Source organism: Giraffa tippelskirchi, chromosome 9 (genome assembly GCF_054371585.1).
Source record: "Giraffa tippelskirchi isolate mGirTip1 chromosome 9, T2T-mGirTip1v1.2.pri, whole genome shotgun sequence".
Taxonomy (NCBI): domain Eukaryota; kingdom Metazoa; phylum Chordata; class Mammalia; order Artiodactyla; family Giraffidae; genus Giraffa; species Giraffa tippelskirchi.
In genome coordinates, this window is record NC_137283.1 from 54293863 (window position 1) to 54313470 (window position 19608).

The following is a 19608-nucleotide window of genomic DNA, read 5'->3' on the forward strand; positions in this document are numbered from 1 at the left end:
CAGAGTAAGGCTGAGGATCCCCTGAACTCAGATGGGATGGTTTCCAGAGTTCCCGGAGGGCCCCTCAGCCGCCACCGCACTGCCAGGATGTCTGTTTCCTGACTCTGTTCACCTTCTGCCTCCTGAACTCGGGGCATGATCCCCTCGGCTCTGCCCTGGCTGTTTGCCTGGTAAGGAGCACAAGGGATTCTGGTGAACCACTTCTCAACCGGATGCTCTGAAACCAGGCCTGAGTTCAGGTCTGTGGGGGTGGAGACAACAGGAGGCCATGGGGATCTGAGGCAGAGGGATGGGGCTTGCAGAGACCCCGTGAAGGAGAGAGAGGCTGGTGGACCGGGGGGTCAGGGGCCTGTGTTCCTTCTACCACAACGGGCCTCTAAGGGGCCAGGCCCAGCTTCCCTGGGTTTGGCCTGAGAATTCATGAGGAACAGCCTCAGAAGAGCACCTCTTCTCGGGATACGGTTACCCAAAGTACGTGCGTGGGGGCCGCCAGAGTGGAGGCAGCTTTGGTGCTGACAATTTTAAAGGTGGGGCTTTTCACAAAGGGAAATTGCGAGAGCTTAAGAGCACAGCCCCGCGCGCCTCCTCAGCAGCGGTTTGTCTCAGGAACAAAGTGCCCTGCGGAGTCTGCGCCGTGCGGAGTTCATGAAGCCTGAGAAAGCACGCCTTTCTCCTGATTAGCACTCACTTGTCAGGAAAGTACAGTCAATGTACACTGAAAACCCACTCGAACAATTAGCGTTCTCTTTTCTTTTTCCATTTGCTTTCAGGGTAATTGGGTAGCCTCTAAAATAACACATTAGATGGGCCAAAGATGAGCAATTCTTTTAAGGGGAGGACGGAGCATCATTGGCACTGAGGCGCCAATAACAGACAGGCCAGCCTGGCTGGCCGCCGGGCTCGCTGCAGCTCACGAGGGGAAGGGGCTAGGATGGCAGCCGCTGGGTGCCGGAGACGCTTGGTTTGGGCATTAAGGACACGGCTGGGTGCCGGAGACGCTTGGTTTGGGCCATTAAGGACACGGCCTTTACTCTCGGTGGCTACGGCGTCGACTCTTTAGGCCAAAGCAAAGCCAGAAACTCTGCTGACCTGGTTGGTTAAAGGAGGTGAGCGGCTGGAGAAAACAGGTATCACGAGAGAACAGAAATGTCCTTCAGAGTGAGTGCTCACGGACTCCTGTGTCTGTGGTGAGAAGGGTCAGAGGCCAAGGGTGAGTCAGGAGCTTGGCTGGTCAGCCAGGAGACCAGCCAGGGACACAACTCACAGGCTTCGTGAAGGAGCCTGTCCCAGCCCCGCAGCCCGGCTCCAGAAGCTCTGACCTAATTGAAGTTGAGTCTAAATGGTTCCTCCAAGGCTCAACAACATGGCTTTCCAAAGGTTCTTTGGTTCCATGGCACTGACTTACACATTATCTGGGGCCGTGGCAAAGGCTTTGTCCTGGAGTGGACAGAAAGAGGCCGTGATGAGTGATGAATGAGACTAAACACTGTTCTCATGCTCGGTGATTCTGATAAGGACATACTACACAAGAGTTAAGAGCATTATAATTCCCTTTATCGCCATATAAACATGTCACTTACCCGGAAAGCATACAATTTATTTGTACGTGGGAATGTAATTTAAAAATTTTCTGAAAACCAGGTTGAATCTTGGGAAGCAATTTTCAAGTAAACAAAAACATACCACGTTAATAAGCACTGTATCCCACCACCCCCCAACATAATGTGTATGTACACATTTTCTCAAATTCAGACTGTGGGTGGGGAGGGGGACTGAAATGGAACCAACCTACTTGGATCCTACTTGGAATTTTACCAAAGACTGAGACCAAAAACAACGCTCAGCGTATTAACCTTCATGGAGAGGCAGATCAGATGGACTGTGTAAACAGCTGCCTTTCTAGGTGGGAGACTGTAGGTGCACAAAGCCCACCGGAAGTGTGATGGGGGTGCCCCGGGCAGGGGTGCGGCGAGGTAGGCAGGGGGCAGCCCTGAAGGACAACCATGCTGTGGTCCCGCCTGGCCTCGCTCATTCTCCCAAACCTTTCTGAGCTGAGCTGGGCGAGGTCACCCTCCAAGAAGGAGATGGAGGCTGAGCAAAGTGAAGTGCCTTCCCCAGGTCACCCACAGGGAGGCCGGGCCTCACGCCCACCCCCTGGACAACAGTGCAAGGCACTGTCTCCTACGCCTCAGCTGCCCACCGGGACTTCTCAGAGGTTCCGGGAGGGGCGGCTGGCCCAGAAGAACCAGCACGACTAGCCGATCCCAATGCTCACATTCTAGCCTCAGGGATTCGCTCCTTTACTTCAAGGTTTTATCCCCAGAAAGAGACACGTTGAGTTAGGTGTTCTCAGTGTGATTGCACTGTTACATGGTGTGTGTGTGTGTGTGTGTGTGTGTGTGTGTGCGCGCACACGTGCACGTGCTGGGGTTTGGAGGGAGGAGTGGGTACAAAAGCTGAAGAGGGCAAAATGGGGACACCTGAAGCGCCCAGACCTGAGGGATGGAATGAAGGAATCATCAAGGAAGAGACAGGCTGGGGCCCGGTGCTCGGCCAAGCGCTGAGGACCAGCAAGTCCAGGGCTGCATCACAGCAAACCCAGGCACCGCTGTTCACCCAGGGCCTCAGAGAGGCACCAAGGACAAGAGCGCACAGCCGTCCTCAGGAACAGGAGAGCAGGGGGACGATGGGGAGGGCTTTCCGTCTTGAACTTGCTGGATAATTACCATGAACAGCCTCTAACTGCTTGTGGCTGATGACTCACTGAACATTCTGAGGCCGTGAGGTTACTGGAGACAGGGTAACGGGGGTACCTTGGTGCTGAAGCTGAAGCTGTAATGCTTTGGCCACCTGATGTGAAAGGCTGACTCTCTGGAAAAGACCCTGATGCTGGGAAAGGTAGAAGGTAGGAGGAGAAGGGGGCGACAGAACACAAGACAGTTGGATGGCATCACCGACTCAATGGACGTGACCAATCTCCAGGAGATGGTGAAGGACAGGGAAGCCTGGCACGCTGCAAAGTCCGTGGGGTCGCAGAGTCGGACATGACTGAGCGACTGAACGACAAACCATGGAAGGCAGACCTGGCTGCTCCAGGCGCCCACCTGAAGGTGTCCTGGTGGTCTGGGCTCTGCGGGGGGACTCGCTCTCACACAAGCCATCAGGAGCTGCTCCAGGAAGACCTTGTGTGCCTTTAACGGCCCAGGCCTGGAGACAAGGCTTAACAGGGCCTCCACATGCAAGAGGATATCAGCCCTCCACCCCACACAGGTGACGGGGGCGGTGGGCTCACGTGAGGGCAGGGCCTCCGTCGGGGCGCCTCTGAGGCCCCGCGCAAAGCCCAGCGCTAAGTGGAGCCAGCGCTCAGGAGGCCTTGGCCAGAGTGAACCATGCGGGCCCCTGTGACGACAGCAGAGCTGGCTCAGGCCTGAGGACACAGACACTCAGAGGCTTCTGACAGAGGCTGGAGAGAACTCGTGGGAGACAGAGCCCCAAATGCTTAACAACGGGACTCCGCTGGTTAGGACACACCGTCTACCAGGTCTGAACCACCACACTCTGCCCCTTGTGACGTCTACCCAGTGGCCGCCGATGGTCCCCCTGTTGATCAACCTGCCCATGCCCTCTCCGAGGCCACGGCCATGGTCCGTTCCACACAGCGCCTGGGAAGACAGCCTGGAGGCAGTGGCGGTTACCTTGGCAAACTCGAACATGCGCAGGTCCGTGTACATGTCGAGCGCGAGGTTCTCATGCCCGCTCCTCTTGTACAGTTTGGCGGCCTCGTGGAACTTCCCCTGGTAGGAAAACACATCTGCCAGAAACAGGTCATTGTTGGTCTCTCCCCGCTTCTTCCGCTCCTGGAAAAATTAGAAGCACAGGAAATGGTCTCCACAGCCGTGGCAGGAAGCGCCCTTCACAAAGGTTCACCGTGGCTATTTCAAGTTAAGCCCCTGGGCCTTCCTACTGGAACCTACACTTGGCTCCTGGGCTGCTGTGTCTCTCAGCTCGGTTTCTGATGGGAATGCTTGACAACAAAAGCAGATTTCCCCCCCCACAGAGGGAAGATCAAAAGAGATGTAAATTTGTTTGTTTAATGGAAATTCCTCACAGCGGCTTCCTTACATATCCTTCCAAGGAAATGACTGCATGGTTAGGATGGGGTGTGCTGCCCACTCTTAGGGACCCGCAAGCTCCAAGAACTCCCAAATCCCCAGGCCTGGTTTGGCTGGGTTGTGACTCATGATCATGGTGGACAGGGAGAGAGATTTTAGCATTTCCTCCCGAGAAAAAGACCAACAACATAGGATAACGAGCCTTACATCCCTTGCACTGAAGAGAAGGTGAGTGACGCTGTGTGCTGAGCATCCGCTAGGTGCCGGGTACCCCTCGCTCAGGGTCACGCTGCCGGGAGCCCAGCCTTGGGAGAGGGGCAGGTAGGACCACACGGGGCTGCGGCTTGGACTTTGTCTGATGCTCTTTGTTCTACATAATGCTGCCTTCAGAAACCAGTGACTGTCCCCAAGGACACACCTGTCAAGTGCCTGCCCTATGCTGCACGCGTGATCGATGTGTACACGATCACACACACGCAGAGGCGCAGCAGCGCTGAGGCTGACAAGCAACTGGGGCCCTCCTGCCCCCCGTGGTAGGGAACGGCCATTAGTCTACAGCTCAAGCTATTTGTAAACACTCAGTAGCACCCAATCTCTCATCCCCGGCAGTTTCCCTTTGCTTGTTTTCTAGCAAGTGCACTGCAGAGGAGGAACACGAGACACTGAATCAAACTCCTAGACAAGCTGGTGAAAGTTACAACAGCTGGAGGCAACAAGCTTCCCCAATGACAGAAAAGAATTTATAAAAACCCAAAGAAAAACAAACCCACACTATACATAGTTTAGGGTAGTCAGCCAAATAAGCAGACTCCTAATAGTAGGAAATAAATTAAAATCTCGCAGTGAGATAAAGAAATAGGTTTTGCTGGGTGTGGAATCTAGGCCAAATCCGTTGCAGGCCCCAGAACCTCACTAGGATCAGCACAAACAATTCCGTGGGCTTAGCGAGTAAGAATCTCGCAGACAGACTCTCTCCAGCCTGCTCTCAGCCCAGCGGCAGCTCACTGACCCAAGAGGCGCCTGGTAAGGAACCTGGGTTCTTTGGAATAATGGTGAATGCCTAGAAGCAAGCCATTGAGGCCTCCGAGCAAACAAAACGGATCCTTGCTCAAAGGCCCTTTGCTCTTTTTTCACAGATCTTCCAAGTTTACTCTGCCCAGCTCAGAACACGTCGGAAAACACTGCAGTGTGATCTCAGGAAGACGTGATAAACGGCTAGAGTTGGTCCTCATAGAGGCCAGTTACTTTTGCACAGAGAAAAATTATGCGCCATGGCCTCGTCTTAAGACGCTTAGATCCAGATCGGTTGACCTACAAACACGGGCCCTGCTAGTCATAAGCAGCACTGGCCGCCGTGGGCAGACGGCTCTGAACACCCCCTGCCCCGTGCAGGTAGAGATGGCACAGAAGATGCTCTGGGGGAGGGCGGGAGTCTGCGGGGTGAGCTCCAGGAGCACCTTCTTAGAAGGCGACACGGTCCTGACTAGAGACCACAGGGGCTTGGAAGACAGAACTGGCTTGAATTCCAACCCGGCCCTCTGCCTTGGGGACGCAGACACAGCCTCTCTGAGCCTTAGCTTTCTTATTTCTCAAATAGGGTACGAAGAGCAGCTGCCTCGTGAAGCCGTTGTGAGGCTGTAAAATCGTGCGCATGTGGATCACGTGTGTGGCATGGAGCAGGCACTCGACAAATGGCAACAGCTACCAGGCTGGGCCGGCTGGGAGCTCCCGCAGGCCTCTCCTCCACGCGGCTCTCTGCCCACGGGGCTCGGCACGCGGCCCGGCCCGCGACAGGTGTTTATTATGCTGAACTGAGTCAGAGGGACGAGACGTTTGCTGGTTTCCTCGCGGCTTCCATATGTGAATTCAAATGTATCTCACATTCCCAGAGCCTCACAATAAATCTGTTCTGAAGCAGAAATACGTACACCTTTTCACAGATAGACAGCATGAAGAGACACCAGCATAGAAACACTGTCTCCCATCCCCTAGCAAACGGTGCAGGCGGAACCAGCCTCGTGGGGCCCCCACCCTCCTCTGGGCCGCAGATGAGGAGGGAGGGCTATGGGGAGGGCTCAGCGTCCCGAGGGTGCAGCCCCCCTCCCCAGGGCCCGTCCCAGGGGGTGGGCGCAGACCACGTGCGTTTGGGAAATGCCGCTTCCACGGGCACGCTGTGGAGCCCTAGAGAGGGTGGTAACGAGCTAATAGGCACTGCGGGGATGGAATCCAGCTCCCGAGAACCTGTTTAATCCTCCCAGCAATCCTGCGAGGGCAGTCTCATCCCATTTCCCAGACAAGAAACCAGAGCTCAGACAGATGAGGCACCTGCCTGGCTCACCCAGCTCCCGAGGGACAGTCTGGACTCCCGGCTCCCAAGTGCCGGCCCCCTCTGCGGGGCACCCTGCCCTCCCCCAGACACCAGTGGGCTCCTGTCATGTGTCCCCCAGGCGCCCACTCACAAACCACTGACAGCGCGTGTGCGCTGCCCTGAGAAGGAAGAACACTTCATCCTTTACCTCAATGCTGTTGATGAGCTCTAAATACCGGAGGTCTTGTACTCTGGTGAAGGCCTACAGGGGAAGAAGAAATGAAAGAAAATCAGCTGCCTTCTGGGCTTCAAAAGTGGGTGATTGGCTGGGGGCGGGAAGACAAGCTTTAGAAAGTGAGCCAGTTGTGGGGGGCGGGGAAGAAGCGAGCACTGATTAATCACCATGCATTTGGGAGGGTTCTGCCACTCACAGAGTCAGGGCTTTCTCCCTGGGATTAGTTCATACACAGGATGCATCACTTGCTTTGGGATTAGGTCCACAAAACTCCGATAGTGCAGTCGGCGGTGGGGCTGGCTTGGGGGATTCTCTATGCACAAGGGAGGTCCAGGTGCACGGAGCCTCCAAGGCAGCGGCACCAGAGGGGGAGTGGGGGCAGGGACCAACCGAGGAGAGAGCGCACGTCCACCCTAGTGACTGGGACAGAGCGCGGGAGACAGCCATGCCTTGCGCAGGGCACAGACACAGGGTGGCACTGAGGGAGGGGGCGGGGGAGACCTGAGGAGGAACAGACATGGCTTCTGGAAGGAAGGGGGAGGCAGGGGATGAATCACTCCTCGTCCCTGGAAGCAAACTCTTACGTAAACCTGACAAGTGCAGCTTGCCATGGACTCACTGTAAAGCCAGAGATTTAAACCCATGGGCTTCTAGAACATTCTAGGCAGCCTTCTGCAGGAGAACAGCTATTTGCTAAGCCTTTTTTGGGGCTTTCAGATCCCGCAGGGGCTGGAATGGAGCACAGCCCACCCATCAGGAGGCTCTTCATAGGGCTTTGCTGCAGCATCCTCTGAGGCGTGCTCCTCTGCACCGTCCCGTGGGAAACAGGCTGACATGCGCCCACAGGAGGCAGCAGGTCCAGGAGCCTTAGGACAACCACCCCGGCCAACTGCTCTTGCTGCTTAGCTGCACGACACCCTCCATTCTAAAAGGCCGGGGAAGCGGGCAGGTCATTCAGCCTCCAGCTGCCTCATGGGTGGCCACAGAGTGACTTTATCTTTTCATCCTGCAGGGCCAAGCGTCCTGTCATGGGCTGGGGGCCCAGAGACTGCTACGACCTGGCCTTTGTTCCCTCCTGCAATCAGGGGCCCGTATTCTAAAAGGGGAGGCAGGCAGTTGAAAGAGACCACGAAGCCTCCCTGAGCCAAGAGCTGTATAGTTACAAACTGGACGCCCTGGAGAACGCAGACTCACTGACTGGCAACGGGCTGTGGCGGGAGGCAGGACTCAGCAAAGCACTGAGAGGCAGGAAGCTAACAGACGGCACCCCTGGAGAGGGGTCCCCTGAAGGGGTCAGGCAGGCATCACGTGAGCAAAGGGATGGATGGCTCAAAGGACCCATCTCCATGCAGGAGGTCTTACAAGCCACCTTCGAGATCCGGGCTTCCTGGAAGCAATGTGACAGGGACGTCTGGCCAAGCGGCAGAGAGGAAAGAAGGAGCCTTCAAGGTCTCAGTCCTGGCTGGAGGGCCCTGAACCTGCCCTGGCCCCACCTCTAGGCTGCCAACAGCTTTCTCCAGACGGGGGCAAGCTGGCAGGTCCTCCCTGTGGGCTGTCTAGGTCTGCTCTGCTAGGATTCCGGAACTTGCCACCGTGAGAAACCTGTCTCCGAGTTCCTTCAGCGCTGACACATTCTGCAGAGTCAAGGGTGCCCTGGTTGGACCCTGGTCGGAGCGGTCGGAGTCACCAGGCCTGGGATAACCTCAAGCAGGGGGAGGTGTGGGAACAAACCGGGCCGCTGCCCTGCAGGCCAGGCCGCTCTCCTGCGCCACCTAGTGGAGATGATGGCCCATCACAGGGACCCACCCTGCACCCTCTGGTGCCTGGGAGACTGCAAGGCAGAAAAGGGAAGCCTGGAGATTAGGAATCCGGCTAAAATGATCAAGTTCTACTCTAGGGTTAAAATTCTGTAGGCTTCACACAATAAATAATCTCTATTCTCAGGGAGGGTTTGGGGGATACAGGATGGGGGGTAGGAATCTCAGGTTCTTTTTTGTCCAATCAAACATCTGCTGAGCACCTAACGGTCTGAGGTACTAAGTGGGCTTCCTAGGTGGCTCAGTGGTAAAGAACCCACCTGCCAATGCAGGAGATGTGGGTTTGAGGGGGTTCGATCCCTGGGTCAGGAAGATCTCCTGGAAAAGGAAATGGCAACCCACTCCAGTATTTTTGCCTGGAGAATTCCACAGACAGAGGAACCTAGCGGGCTACATTCCATGGGGTTGCAAAAAGTCGGACACGACTGAGCGACTGAACAATTGGGCTAGGCAGTGGTGGCCGAGTCTGGGAAGAAACTGATGCCTAGTTTCTGCGCATAAGGAACTGACGATCTCTAAGGAAGGCTTCTCACTGCAATCCGGGCTAAAAACTAACAAAACACCGTCCAGGACGCCTGTGTCATCCTTCACCCTTCCTGGCGTTTCTAGGGGGCGGTGGGGGGTGGGGGGGGTGGAAACCCCTCCACGGACTCGCCTCCTCTCTCCTCTGAGTTCTCCAGAATCCCTAACAGCCCTCCCTCCTCCTCTGCTACCCCTTTCCTGACACTTAGTAGATCTGAAACTGATACAGATAATTACTACATCTCGACAATCTTGTTTTAATCTCGGCCAGTGTTTCGCCAACCACGGGCAGTTTTAGAACCCCTTCTACAATGCGGGGGTGAAGCCTAAGGACACTGGGTCCCGCAGGCATGTCAGGCGGTGCTGTCACAGTGCCCGCGGAGGGAGTGGGAGGACGAGGCTCCCTGGGGTCGGCCAGCCGGTGCGGGCACCACAGCCCCCAGCCAGGCTGCCCAGTCCTGGCCTGGTCTCCATCCGCTCTCTTCTCAGGCGCAGCTATCCCAGCCTAGCACAGGGTGGGCACCGCCCCTTCTACAGCCCCCTGCCCGCCAGCTGGGGGTACGGGCTAACTGAGGACCTGGTCCATGGACTGTGGAAAGAAAAAGAGGGGAGAGGGTAGAGGGGGCGACACAGCTGGAAGCCACTTATTCTCCCGCCTCAAGTTCCAGATGAAAACCCATCTCAGAGACGTGGCTGGGCTTTTTCTAACATGTGGAAAGGGGGCAAACGTCTTCAAGCATTTTTGGAGTTTTAACAGACTCAGCCAGGCAACGCTGCCGTGAATAGAGGCCATGAGTCAGGCCGTGAAGGTGTGTGTGGAGTGGCACTGGATCAGAATCAGAGAACCCGACCATTTCGTCCAATGGACCTAGCGGAGTGCCGGGAAAAACAGCGCCGTGTAATAAACAGCTTAATACCGGTAAGTGCTTGTACCGACGATAAAAGCCACCACTGACTGAGTGCCGACGAGGAGCAGGTTTTAGCTGGGCGCTGGGCGCGGATAAGAGCTAACAAGGCTGACGGTAGACTCTATAGGATGCCCCTTCTGCATCAGGCTTTACAGGTCCCTACAAGTCTGTGAGAAGGGGGCCCGTCGTCACCCAGCTCTTACACATGAGCAACCTCGGCAAGGCTGTGACTGGCTGAAGCTCGCTGTCAGAAGGCGGCTGAGCTGAGGCCCCGGCACAGGCCAGTCTGAGCCCAGAGCCCAGGACAGCAGGCTTTGGCCTCCGCTAGGGCCCCGGTGAGGACAAAAGCCCCAGCTTGCGCGGACGGACGCTCACCTTCTTGGCCGTCTCAAACTCCAGTCCTTCCAGGGCTTCCATGGCCAGCTCGCGCCAGTCGCTGTCGGTCACGCCCAAGCAGGCGATCTGGTAGGCCTCTCGGAACATCTTCCTGTCCAGGTACTGGTACATCGGGGCAGACTGGAGGGGTTTGGCAACAGGAGGAAAGATTGCAGTCAGAGCGGTGCAGAGAGTCAGAGGCACACGAAGCCTGACCCTGCAGAGCCAGGCCACAGGGACCCCCAGCACCCAGCTCAGGCCTGCCGCTGATGGCGTTCCATCCGGCCACTCTGTTCACAGCCACCAAACCATCGTGTTCACAGCACAAGCCTCCACTCCCCTCCCCTCCACCCCCACTGGCTGCCCCACCTCCGGGCTGGGGAGGCGGGGGGTAGAAAGAAGTGGGCCTCATTATAAGATGTCACCCTCACCTGGATTGCCTTTGCCCCCCTCATTCTTTGCAAAGTACCTAAGTTACTTTGTTAATCACTCAGTCACATCCAACTCTGCAACCTCATGGACTGGAGCCCCCCCAGGTTCCTCTGTGCATAGAATTTCGCAGTCAAGAATACTGGAGTGGGTTGCCATTCCCTTCTCCAGGGGATCTTCCTGATCCAGGGATCCAACCTGGGTCTCCCACACTGCAGGCAGATTCTTTTTTTTTTTTTATATTTTACTGATTGATTGATTTTTGGCTGCGCTGGGTCTCTGCCGCTGTGTGCAGCTTTCTCCAGCTATGGTGAGCAGGTGCTGCTCTCCAGCTACAGTGCGAGGGCTTCTTGTTGTGGTGGCTTCTCTTGTTGTGGAGCCCAGGCTCTAGGCACAAAGACTTCAGTAGCTGTGACATGTGGGCTCAGCTGCCCCATGGCATGTGGGATCTTCCCGGACTAGGGATTGAACCGGTGTCCCTTGCACTGCAGGGTGAATTCTCAACCACCGGACCACCACCAGGGAAGACCCTGCAGGCAGATTCTTTACCATCTGACCCACCAGGGAAGCTCAAGTCACTTCAAAGGCCCTGTTAAAATGTCACTTCTTCTAGAAGGTCCTCATTGACCCCTCAAGGGAAGGGGTCTTCTCCTTGTCCCGACCTCAGGTTCTGTTTTAACTCTAAACCTGTCCCCTGAAGGCTTGCAAACCTGAGGGTGGCAGTGGGGTTGTACTGACCTCCCGCAGCAGGCCCTCAGTCTCCGTCTACTGCCTGTTCATTCTGCTGGAGGAATGAACGACGTTACCAAGAGGAAGAGGCCTGGGATGGCCTCTTAGGAAGAAAGCCGAGAAACCTCCGGATCCCAAGAAAGTCTGCCTTCTCCTCGTCCCTGGCGCTGGGAACTTTTCTCCCATCCCTCGCTGGGGTAGGGCTGCCTCACCCTGACACCTGTGAATGGTTCCTAATAACTTCTCTTTTTAGGTTTCTGAGGTGCTTTTGGAGTCCCACAGCCCTGGGTGGTAGCTGTTGTTGATGTTCAGTCGCTCAGTCGTGTTCGACTCTCTGCGAACCCGTGGACTGCAGCACGCTAGGCTTCCCTGTCCTTCACCATCTCCCGGAGTTTGCTCAAACTCATGTCCATTGAGTCAGTGATGCCATCCAACCACTTCATCCTCTGTCGTCCCCTTCTCCTCCTGCCTTCAATCTTTACCAGCATCAGGGTCTTTTCCAATCAGGTCGGCTCTTCGCATCAGGTGTCCAAAGTATTGGAGCTTCATCATCAGTCCTTCCAATGAATAGTCAAGATTGATTTCCTTTACTATTGACTGATTAGATCTCCTTACTGTCCAAGGGACTGTCAAGAGTCTTCTCCACAGTTTGAAAGCATCAGTTCTTTGGCACTCAGGTGTTATTATTCCCTGACTACTGCCCAGAGACTGAGAGTCAAGTGAACTGTTAAGGACACAGAAGTGGAATGGGAAGCCCTGGGGTTGGACCGGGGGCAACCTGACCAGGTTCTATGCTCCTCTCTGCTTCGTGTGTGTGTGTGTTCTCCTGCACATGAAAACAAGTGTGAACTGGGCCCTGGTGGCTTCCACAACAAAAGGCTAGTCAGTGGGCTGAGGCGCTGCCCCTGCCCAGGCCTCCTGGGCAGTGCACATCAATCAGCCAGCACTTCTGTTCTAATCGTTCCCAAATGTGGAGCTGGAAGTGGTGTTTTCTCCATTCAGGGCTTTATCTTTGAAATTTCCTGTCCTGTTGTTTTAGCTTTAGATTGAAGGAAACTAACAGCAAGATTGCTCTGACAGCAAGATTGCTTCTGAATGCTCACCTTTTCCGCCTGGCCACCCCACCCAGCTCTCCTTCCTTCGAGGAGGGCAGCAGGGTATGAAACCGGGAGTGGTCGAGCTAGAATCCTGGCCTGGCGAGGCCACATCCTAGCTGAGGGATTTGGGGTCAACGGATCAGCTTCTGTTTCTATGCCCTGCCTAGCCCACTGGGACCAGCACTTTGAAAACGGGAAGGTGCCGGGAGAAAGCAAGCCTGCTCCCTCCCTCGCTGCACTTCTCAGCACGGAACACACCTGCAGCTCCTCTCCGTCTTTCTGAGCCTTTCTGGGCTCAGATCAAGTGTCACTACCTCACAGAAGCCTCTGCAAACACCCCGAGAACAAGGAGCTTTCCTTTCTAAACTCCTTTGGTGAACCACGTTTGTTCCAACTTAGTTGTTTTGTAGTGTTTGCTATTTAAAGATCGGTAATAAGAATAATAGGAATTGGGCCAGACAAAATCTGAAAGATGGACGCATTGAGCTCCACTGCACAGACGATTGAGGCCCACAGAGGGAGAGGGGCTGCTCTAGGCCATGGCTGGTTAGGGGGCAGAGTCAGAACTCAAAGCTAGTTGTCTCCCCTCAAGGGCCCCCCAAGTGGAGCCCCATGAGGGTGGGACGGGGACAGGGACGACCAACGGAGCACAGAAGCCATGGTTAAGAAACGGGCTGGCCTGGGAGGCGCCATCCAAGAACGGGAGCTTTAAAAGGATTCAAACCGGACAAATGCCCTCTGAGCTCTGCTCGATCGCACTGTCACATTCCAAGTATGAAGTCACCACTGCCCCGAGGAGCCAGACCGACCCGGGGCTGGCCGCTCTACTTGGCAGCCCTGATGAACCCTTTCTTGCACAAGATGATGTAAATTTCGAAAGGAAACCAGAAATCCCCAGAGCAGGCCTGCTGCTTTCTCCCTCGCCTCTAGGCCAAAACCACAGGCCGGCTGGAGGAAGGGGTGACAGATAAATCGCCTTTGTCTTGGGGCTGCCTCTCCTGACCCCTGGCAGCTCTGAGCTGCTGCGTCAGCGGCAGGGCCCTGGTGCGGCCCCAGGGGCCCTGGCTCCTGAATCTGCAGGGCTTGGCAGAGGCGCCCAGGGCCGCCCCTCCAGCTCCTCTGGGCTGGCCAAAATCAGGGAGCAGCGAACTGTTCTTTATCTTCGAGGTCAGGATGGCAGCGCTGGAGGAAAACTTGCGCTTAGCGCAGCCTGTCTGCTCGATGGAGGAAGACTGAGTTTCCAGTGGCTGTGGGGCCAGGGCGCGGGCTGGAGAGCCGACAGGACTGCAGGGAAACGGTCCTGCGGGGGCGGCTCTTGCCCCTCCTCCTGCCCCACTTCACCCATCTCTCCCCTCCTTCTTTGGCTTTCTTGTTTGCTTGCTCCTTTTCCTCAGATCTGAATTCCACTCCCATTTACTGAATAATTGCTCTGTGTCAGGCTCTCTTCATTCCCGAAGCAACAAGTAACAAGGGTATCATCGTCAGTTTAGAGGGAGAAGCAGACCCCTGTACAAGAAGCCAAGGGACTTCCCTAGTGGTCCAGTGGTTGAGACTCCACGCTTCCAGCGCAAGGGGTGTGAGTTTGATCCCTGGCTGGGAGAACTAGGGTGTCACATGCCGCCTGGCACAGCAAAAAAAAAAGAAAAAAAAAGCCAAAGCAGGGAATGTGAGTGAAGGTGAGGTGCCTGGAGGGGGCGCAGACTGACAGAGCCCAGCCAAAGAGCGATCTGGAGACATGTCTACAAGTCCTCCACGTGGCTGTGACCTTTGATCCAGCAATTTTCACTCCAAGGAAAGTATACCACTGAGCTATATTGGGACTGGTGCAAAGACCTGGCTGGGAAGATGCCCACCACCTACAATAGCAAAGAAGCTGTAAACAGTATGAGTGTCCAACTGGCTGAGTACATTGTGGACATCATGTGACAGGACAGAAAGCAATCATCAGAAACAAGGCGGCAGAGCTTCCCTGCTGGGTCGGTGGTGAAGAATCTGCCTGCTGATGCAGGAGACGATGGGGTTTGATCCTTGATCTGGGAAGACCCCACATACCGCAGAACAACTAAGCCCGCACGCCACAGCGACTGAGCCTGTCTGTGCTCTAGAGCCTGGGAGCCGCAACGACTGAGCCCGTGCACCCTGGGGCCCGTGTCCTGCAATGAGAGAAGCCACCAGAACGAGAAGCCCGTGGACTGCCAACTAGAGGGGGCCCCTGCTCTCCGCAACTTGAGAAAAGCCTGCGCGGTGACGAGGACCCGGCACAGACGAAGACAATTAATTAATTAAATTAAAAAACAAAAACCAATGCGGCAGCGGGAAGCTGGTGTGGTTATAACGAAGGGCAACCCAATGCCAGGGCCTCGTGGGCTGGAGGTGCCAGTGCCGTGCAGCTACCCAGGTGATAGATTTTGTACCGTGGTTCTGCAAACTGCTACAGTGAGGTCACCTCGGCAAGTGGTTACAAAGGATCTCTGTCTGATTTCCTCCGATTACATGTGACTTTACAGTCATCTCAGTATTCTAAATGCTAGAGAAGCACATTTACTGATGTGGAGCCATGTTTCCAACAGATTGCTGGGTGGAAAAGCCCGATTGCTAGGTGACGGCCAATAACGTCTACAAAGTGATGGGTCTGCAAACATGTAAAATTAGGTTAACTAGAAGACGGAGGTGAGGGGAGGTGATTAAAAGTCTCTCTCTCTTATTTAAAATCCACATTCAGTGAAAATATGGTAAAGCTGAGGTTTCATCTACAGGAGCAATACTTAGAGACAGAAGTCACAAAATAGTATTTACAGTATGGTTCCACTTTTGTTTCTAAATGTTTACATAAAATCATACTCAGAAGCATGTATTATGCATCTATTATATATACATATAGAAATGGTCTAGGGGCATATATTCTACAATATTTAAGATGACTCTGGGGCGGGGGCGTCCCTGGTGGCTCAGTAGTAAAGAATCTGCCTGCCAATGCAGGAGACATGGGTTCAATCCCTGGTCCAGGAAGATCCCAGATGCTGAGAAGCAACTAAGCCTGTGAATCCCAACTACTGAGCTTGTGCTCTAGAGCCTGGAAGCCGCAACCACTGAAGCCCAAATGCCCTGGAGCCCACGTTCTGCAACAAGAGAAGCCGCGGCAATGAGAAGCCCCCACGCCTCAGTTAGAGAGCAGCCCTCGCTCGCAACAACTTAGAGAAGTGCTCACGCAGCAGTGAAGACCCAGAACAGCCAAAAATGAATAAATAAATAAAAGAGTTATTCCCGGGAGTTCCCTGAAAGTCCAGTGATTAGAGGGTTTCCCTGGTAGCTCAGCTGGTAAGGGATCCACCTGCAATGCAGGAGATCCTGGTTCAATCCCTGGGTTGGGAAGATACCTTGAAGAAGGGATAGGCTACCCACTCCAGTATTCTTGGGCTTCCCTGGCGGCTCAGACAGTAAAGAATCCTTCTGCAATGTGGGAGACCTGGGTTCAATCCCTAGGTTGGGAAAATTCTGTGGAGGAGGGCATAGCAACCCACTCCAGTGTTCTTGCCTGGAGAATCCCATGGACAGAGGAGCTTGGCGAGCTACAGTCCATGAGGTCGCAGAGAGTCGGACACGACTGAGCGACTAAGCACAGCACAGCAGTGATTAGGAGTCAGCGCTTTCACTGCCGGGGCCCAGGTTAGATCCCTGGTTGGGGAACTAAGATCTCACAAGCCGCATACACAGCTCTCAGTGAAACATGCTGTCTGCTGCCAGACGACCTTCCATACCTTCCCTGTCCCTTCCAGGAGAGGGGGATCAGAAAGACATGGAGGCTCAATGAGGCTGAGCTGTTTGCCCGAAGACACGCAGGTTGAAAAGGGTGGAGACGGGGTTCAGGTCCAGAGCCCCTCCTGCCCGACTGTGGCTGCCACGCCCGTCTCTCCACCCTGTCTCCTCTAGGCCCTGCCCCGGCTGGGGGCCGACAGGCTGCCGGCTTACCTGTGGCACCTCCACGGCCGACATGGAGAAGACATGCAGGCAGAAGATCTTGGAGCCGTTGTAGCCGACCACGAAGCCCTGCAGCTTCTGCTGGTGCACCGGGAAGGTGCTGGCCTTGATGTTGAGGTAGCCGCCGCCCGAGAAGCAGAGCATGTCCTCACACTGGGTGTTCCAGGCCACACTGTTGGCGTTTGGCTCCTGCGGGCAAGGGATGGTGAGGGGACGGCTCCACTCCAACGCTCAGCCAGGGACTGGCTCCCTAAAGGCTGAATCACACTAAGCTGCTAACATGGGTTGTAGGGAAGGTTGGGGGAGAAGGGATCAGACACCAAATGGACAGCACAGAGGAGGGGCAAACTCCTCTCTGCACTGTGTGTGCTGGAATTCTTCAGGTAAGCATCACTTCTGAAAAAATTATTATCCCCAAAGATTAATCATTACATAGGAAGTGAGAAAATCAGCAAAGTAGGATCTAGTTCTATTAAAGAATGAATAAACAGAGCTAGTCACGGAAGAAGGTTTAAAGGGATAGATCTCAAACAATTACCACTGATTGATTGGGGGTAGCTGAGATTGTGGGTAATTTTTTATTTTCTACATTTTTTTGTTTGCCCCAAATTTTCTTTTGGTCATGAATATCTATTGTTTTTTATAATAAGAAAGAGAACAGTGAGTTATTTTAAAAGTAGAAAATAATATATTGTTTCTGCACTGACAATCCACACATGTAAAATCCTTCAAGCTAGGTTTCAACAGTACATGAACAAAGAACTTTCAAATGTATGAGCTGGATTTAGAAAAGGCAGAGGAAGCAAAGGTCAAATTGCCAACATCTGCTGGATCACAGAAAAAGCAGGGGAATTCCAGAAAAACATCTACTTCTGCTTCATGGACTACGCTAAAGCCTGTGAATCACAACAAACTAGAAAATTCTTAAAGAGACGGGAATACCAGACCACCTTACCTGTCCCCTGAGAAACCTGTATGCAGGTCAAAAAGCAACAGTTTGAACTGGACATAGAACAACAGACTGGTTCAAAATTGGGAAAGGAGTGCATCAAGGATGTATATTGTCACTCTGCTTATTTAACTCATATGCAGAGTACATCATACGAAAGGCCAGGCTGGATGAAGCACAAGCTGGAATCAAAACTGCTGAGACAAATATCAACAACCTCAGATATGCAGATGATACCACTCAAAAGGAAGAAAGTGAAGAGGAACTAAAGAGCCTTCTGATAAAGGTGAAAGAGGAGAGTGAAAAAGCCGGCTTAAAATTCAACATTCAAAAAACTAAGATCATGGCATCTGGTCCCATCACTTCATGGCAAATGGATGGGGAAACAATGGAAACAGTGAGAGATTTTACTTTCTTGGGCTCCAAAATCACTGCAGATGGTGACTGCACCCATGAAATTAAATGACGCTTGCTCCTTGGAAGAAAAGCTATGACAAACCTAGACGGTGTATTAAAAGGCAGAGACATCACCTTGCCAACAAAAGTCCGTTTAGTCAAAGCTACGATTTTTCCAGTAGTCATGTATGGATGTGAGAGTTGGACCATAAAGAAGGCTGAATGCCAAAGAATTGATGCTTTTGAACTGTGCTGTTGGAGAAGATTCTTGAGAGTCCCTTGGAAAGCAGGGAGATCCAACCAGTCAATACTAAAGGAAATCAACTCTAAATATTCATTAGAAGGACTGAAGCTGAAGCTCCAATGCTTTGGCCACCTGATGTGAAAAGCCAACTCACTGGAAAAAGACCCTGAGGCTGGATAGATTGAGGGCAGGAGAAGGGGTTGACAGAGGTTGAGATGGTTGGACGGCATCACTGAATCAAAGGACCTGAGTTTGAGCAAACTCCAAGAGATGGTGAAAGACAGGGAAGCCTGGCATGCTGTAGTCCATGGGATTGCAGAGAGTTGGACATAACTTAGCAACTGAACAACAGCAAAACTACAGTCACCCCAGGAGGCACCCCTGCCCTTCACTTCCCCTCAAAGTTTTCTGCTCAGCTCTGGAGCCCCAGGGACCAGCAGATGTTCATACCTTTCTGCTAGAACCTGTTATAATGGCTGAGTCGTTTATAATGAACATGGATTACTTTCATAATGAGTAAAAAACAATGTAAGTTTTTTTGTTTGCAGGGGGATGGGGCAGCAGAGAAGAGAAAAAGATAGCTGGGAACATTTGTGTCTCCTGGCAACTTGGAGAATTACTTCCCCTGGCCTCCTGCAGAACCCTCAGTGGGGGCTGGGAAGGACACAGTTCTTCCACTCCTGTTGAGGCTCAGCTGCAGATTCACAACTGGGACCCGGCTAACCTATTAACACCTCCAGCCGTGGGTATTGAGTCTGGGGAGAAGAGAAGTAACACTGAGGGCCCTCTTTTGCGCCAGGCGCTGAGCTAGGTTCTGTGGCACGTTGTTTAGCCCTGCAGCAATTGTGTGAGGGGGCAAGTACTAGTTGCATTTTAGAGGTAAAGAGCAATCGAGGCTCAGAGAGATTCACTGACTTGCTCAAGATCACATAGTAAGTGATGAAAGCAGGGGTAGAGGCAGGTCTGTCTGAAGGCAAACCCTGTGCTCTTTCTTTGAAACCACTCTGGCTCCCAGTGATGGGGGCGAGTGGTTATGAGGGAGTCGCCTCGGCCCAGTGGTAGCCAGGCAACCCCTTGCCAAGGACCGAGGCAGCATCCCCTGCCGTGTTAATGCCACTGCCAAGGACAGAGCGCTCTGATGAAGGGACCTCACTCTGCCCACCACACAGGGAAAGCCGCAGCAGCTGAGAAGGCCAGTCAGGGGAGGGTTCAGCTCTGGGGGGAACTCGCTTCAAGCAAATGGCCTTGACCACTTACAAAGCCCTCGAGAGGCAAAGCGCAGCACCCAGTCCAGCAGAAAGCCAGCCAGCACTGGGTGCGGAGCCTGTGGGCTCTTTTCTCCAGTGGCACTTCCTCCAGCCTAGGCATTGTGTAAGCAGTGCCTATCCCCCCAAACACTCCACATCTGCTGGCTCCGGGGCATCCCTGTGAAATGGCCGAGGGAGGGCGCCCCCCTCCCCTCCCCTCTTTCAGATGACAAAACTGGTCCTGTTCCCTGACTGTCTCAGG

The 19608-nt window shown here is 53.9% G+C and overlaps 1 protein-coding gene across 15 annotated transcripts in view; it reads right to left on the bottom strand.

Moving 5' to 3' along the window:
• Positions 1–19608, bottom strand: part of IFT122 (intraflagellar transport 122) — a 68357-nt gene that overhangs the window by 16422 nt on the left and 32327 nt on the right. For 11 of the 15 annotated variants that reach the window (XR_014064351.1, XR_014064352.1, XM_081526299.1 and 8 more), the window contains 4 exons: positions 16502–16699; positions 10278–10418; positions 6629–6682; positions 3696–3857 (listed from right to left, as the gene is read on the bottom strand). Coding sequence is in view for 13 of the 15 variants with exons in the window: in XM_081526299.1 (XP_081382425.1) it covers positions 3696–3857; positions 6629–6682; positions 10278–10418; positions 16502–16699 (555 nt within the window). In the remaining 2 variants the exon portion in view is untranslated. The remainder of the gene's footprint in view (positions 1–3695; positions 3858–6628; positions 6683–10277; positions 10419–16501; positions 16700–19608) is intronic. The other 4 variants (XM_081526300.1, XM_081526296.1, XM_081526297.1 and 1 more) reach the window with 1 other exon arrangement.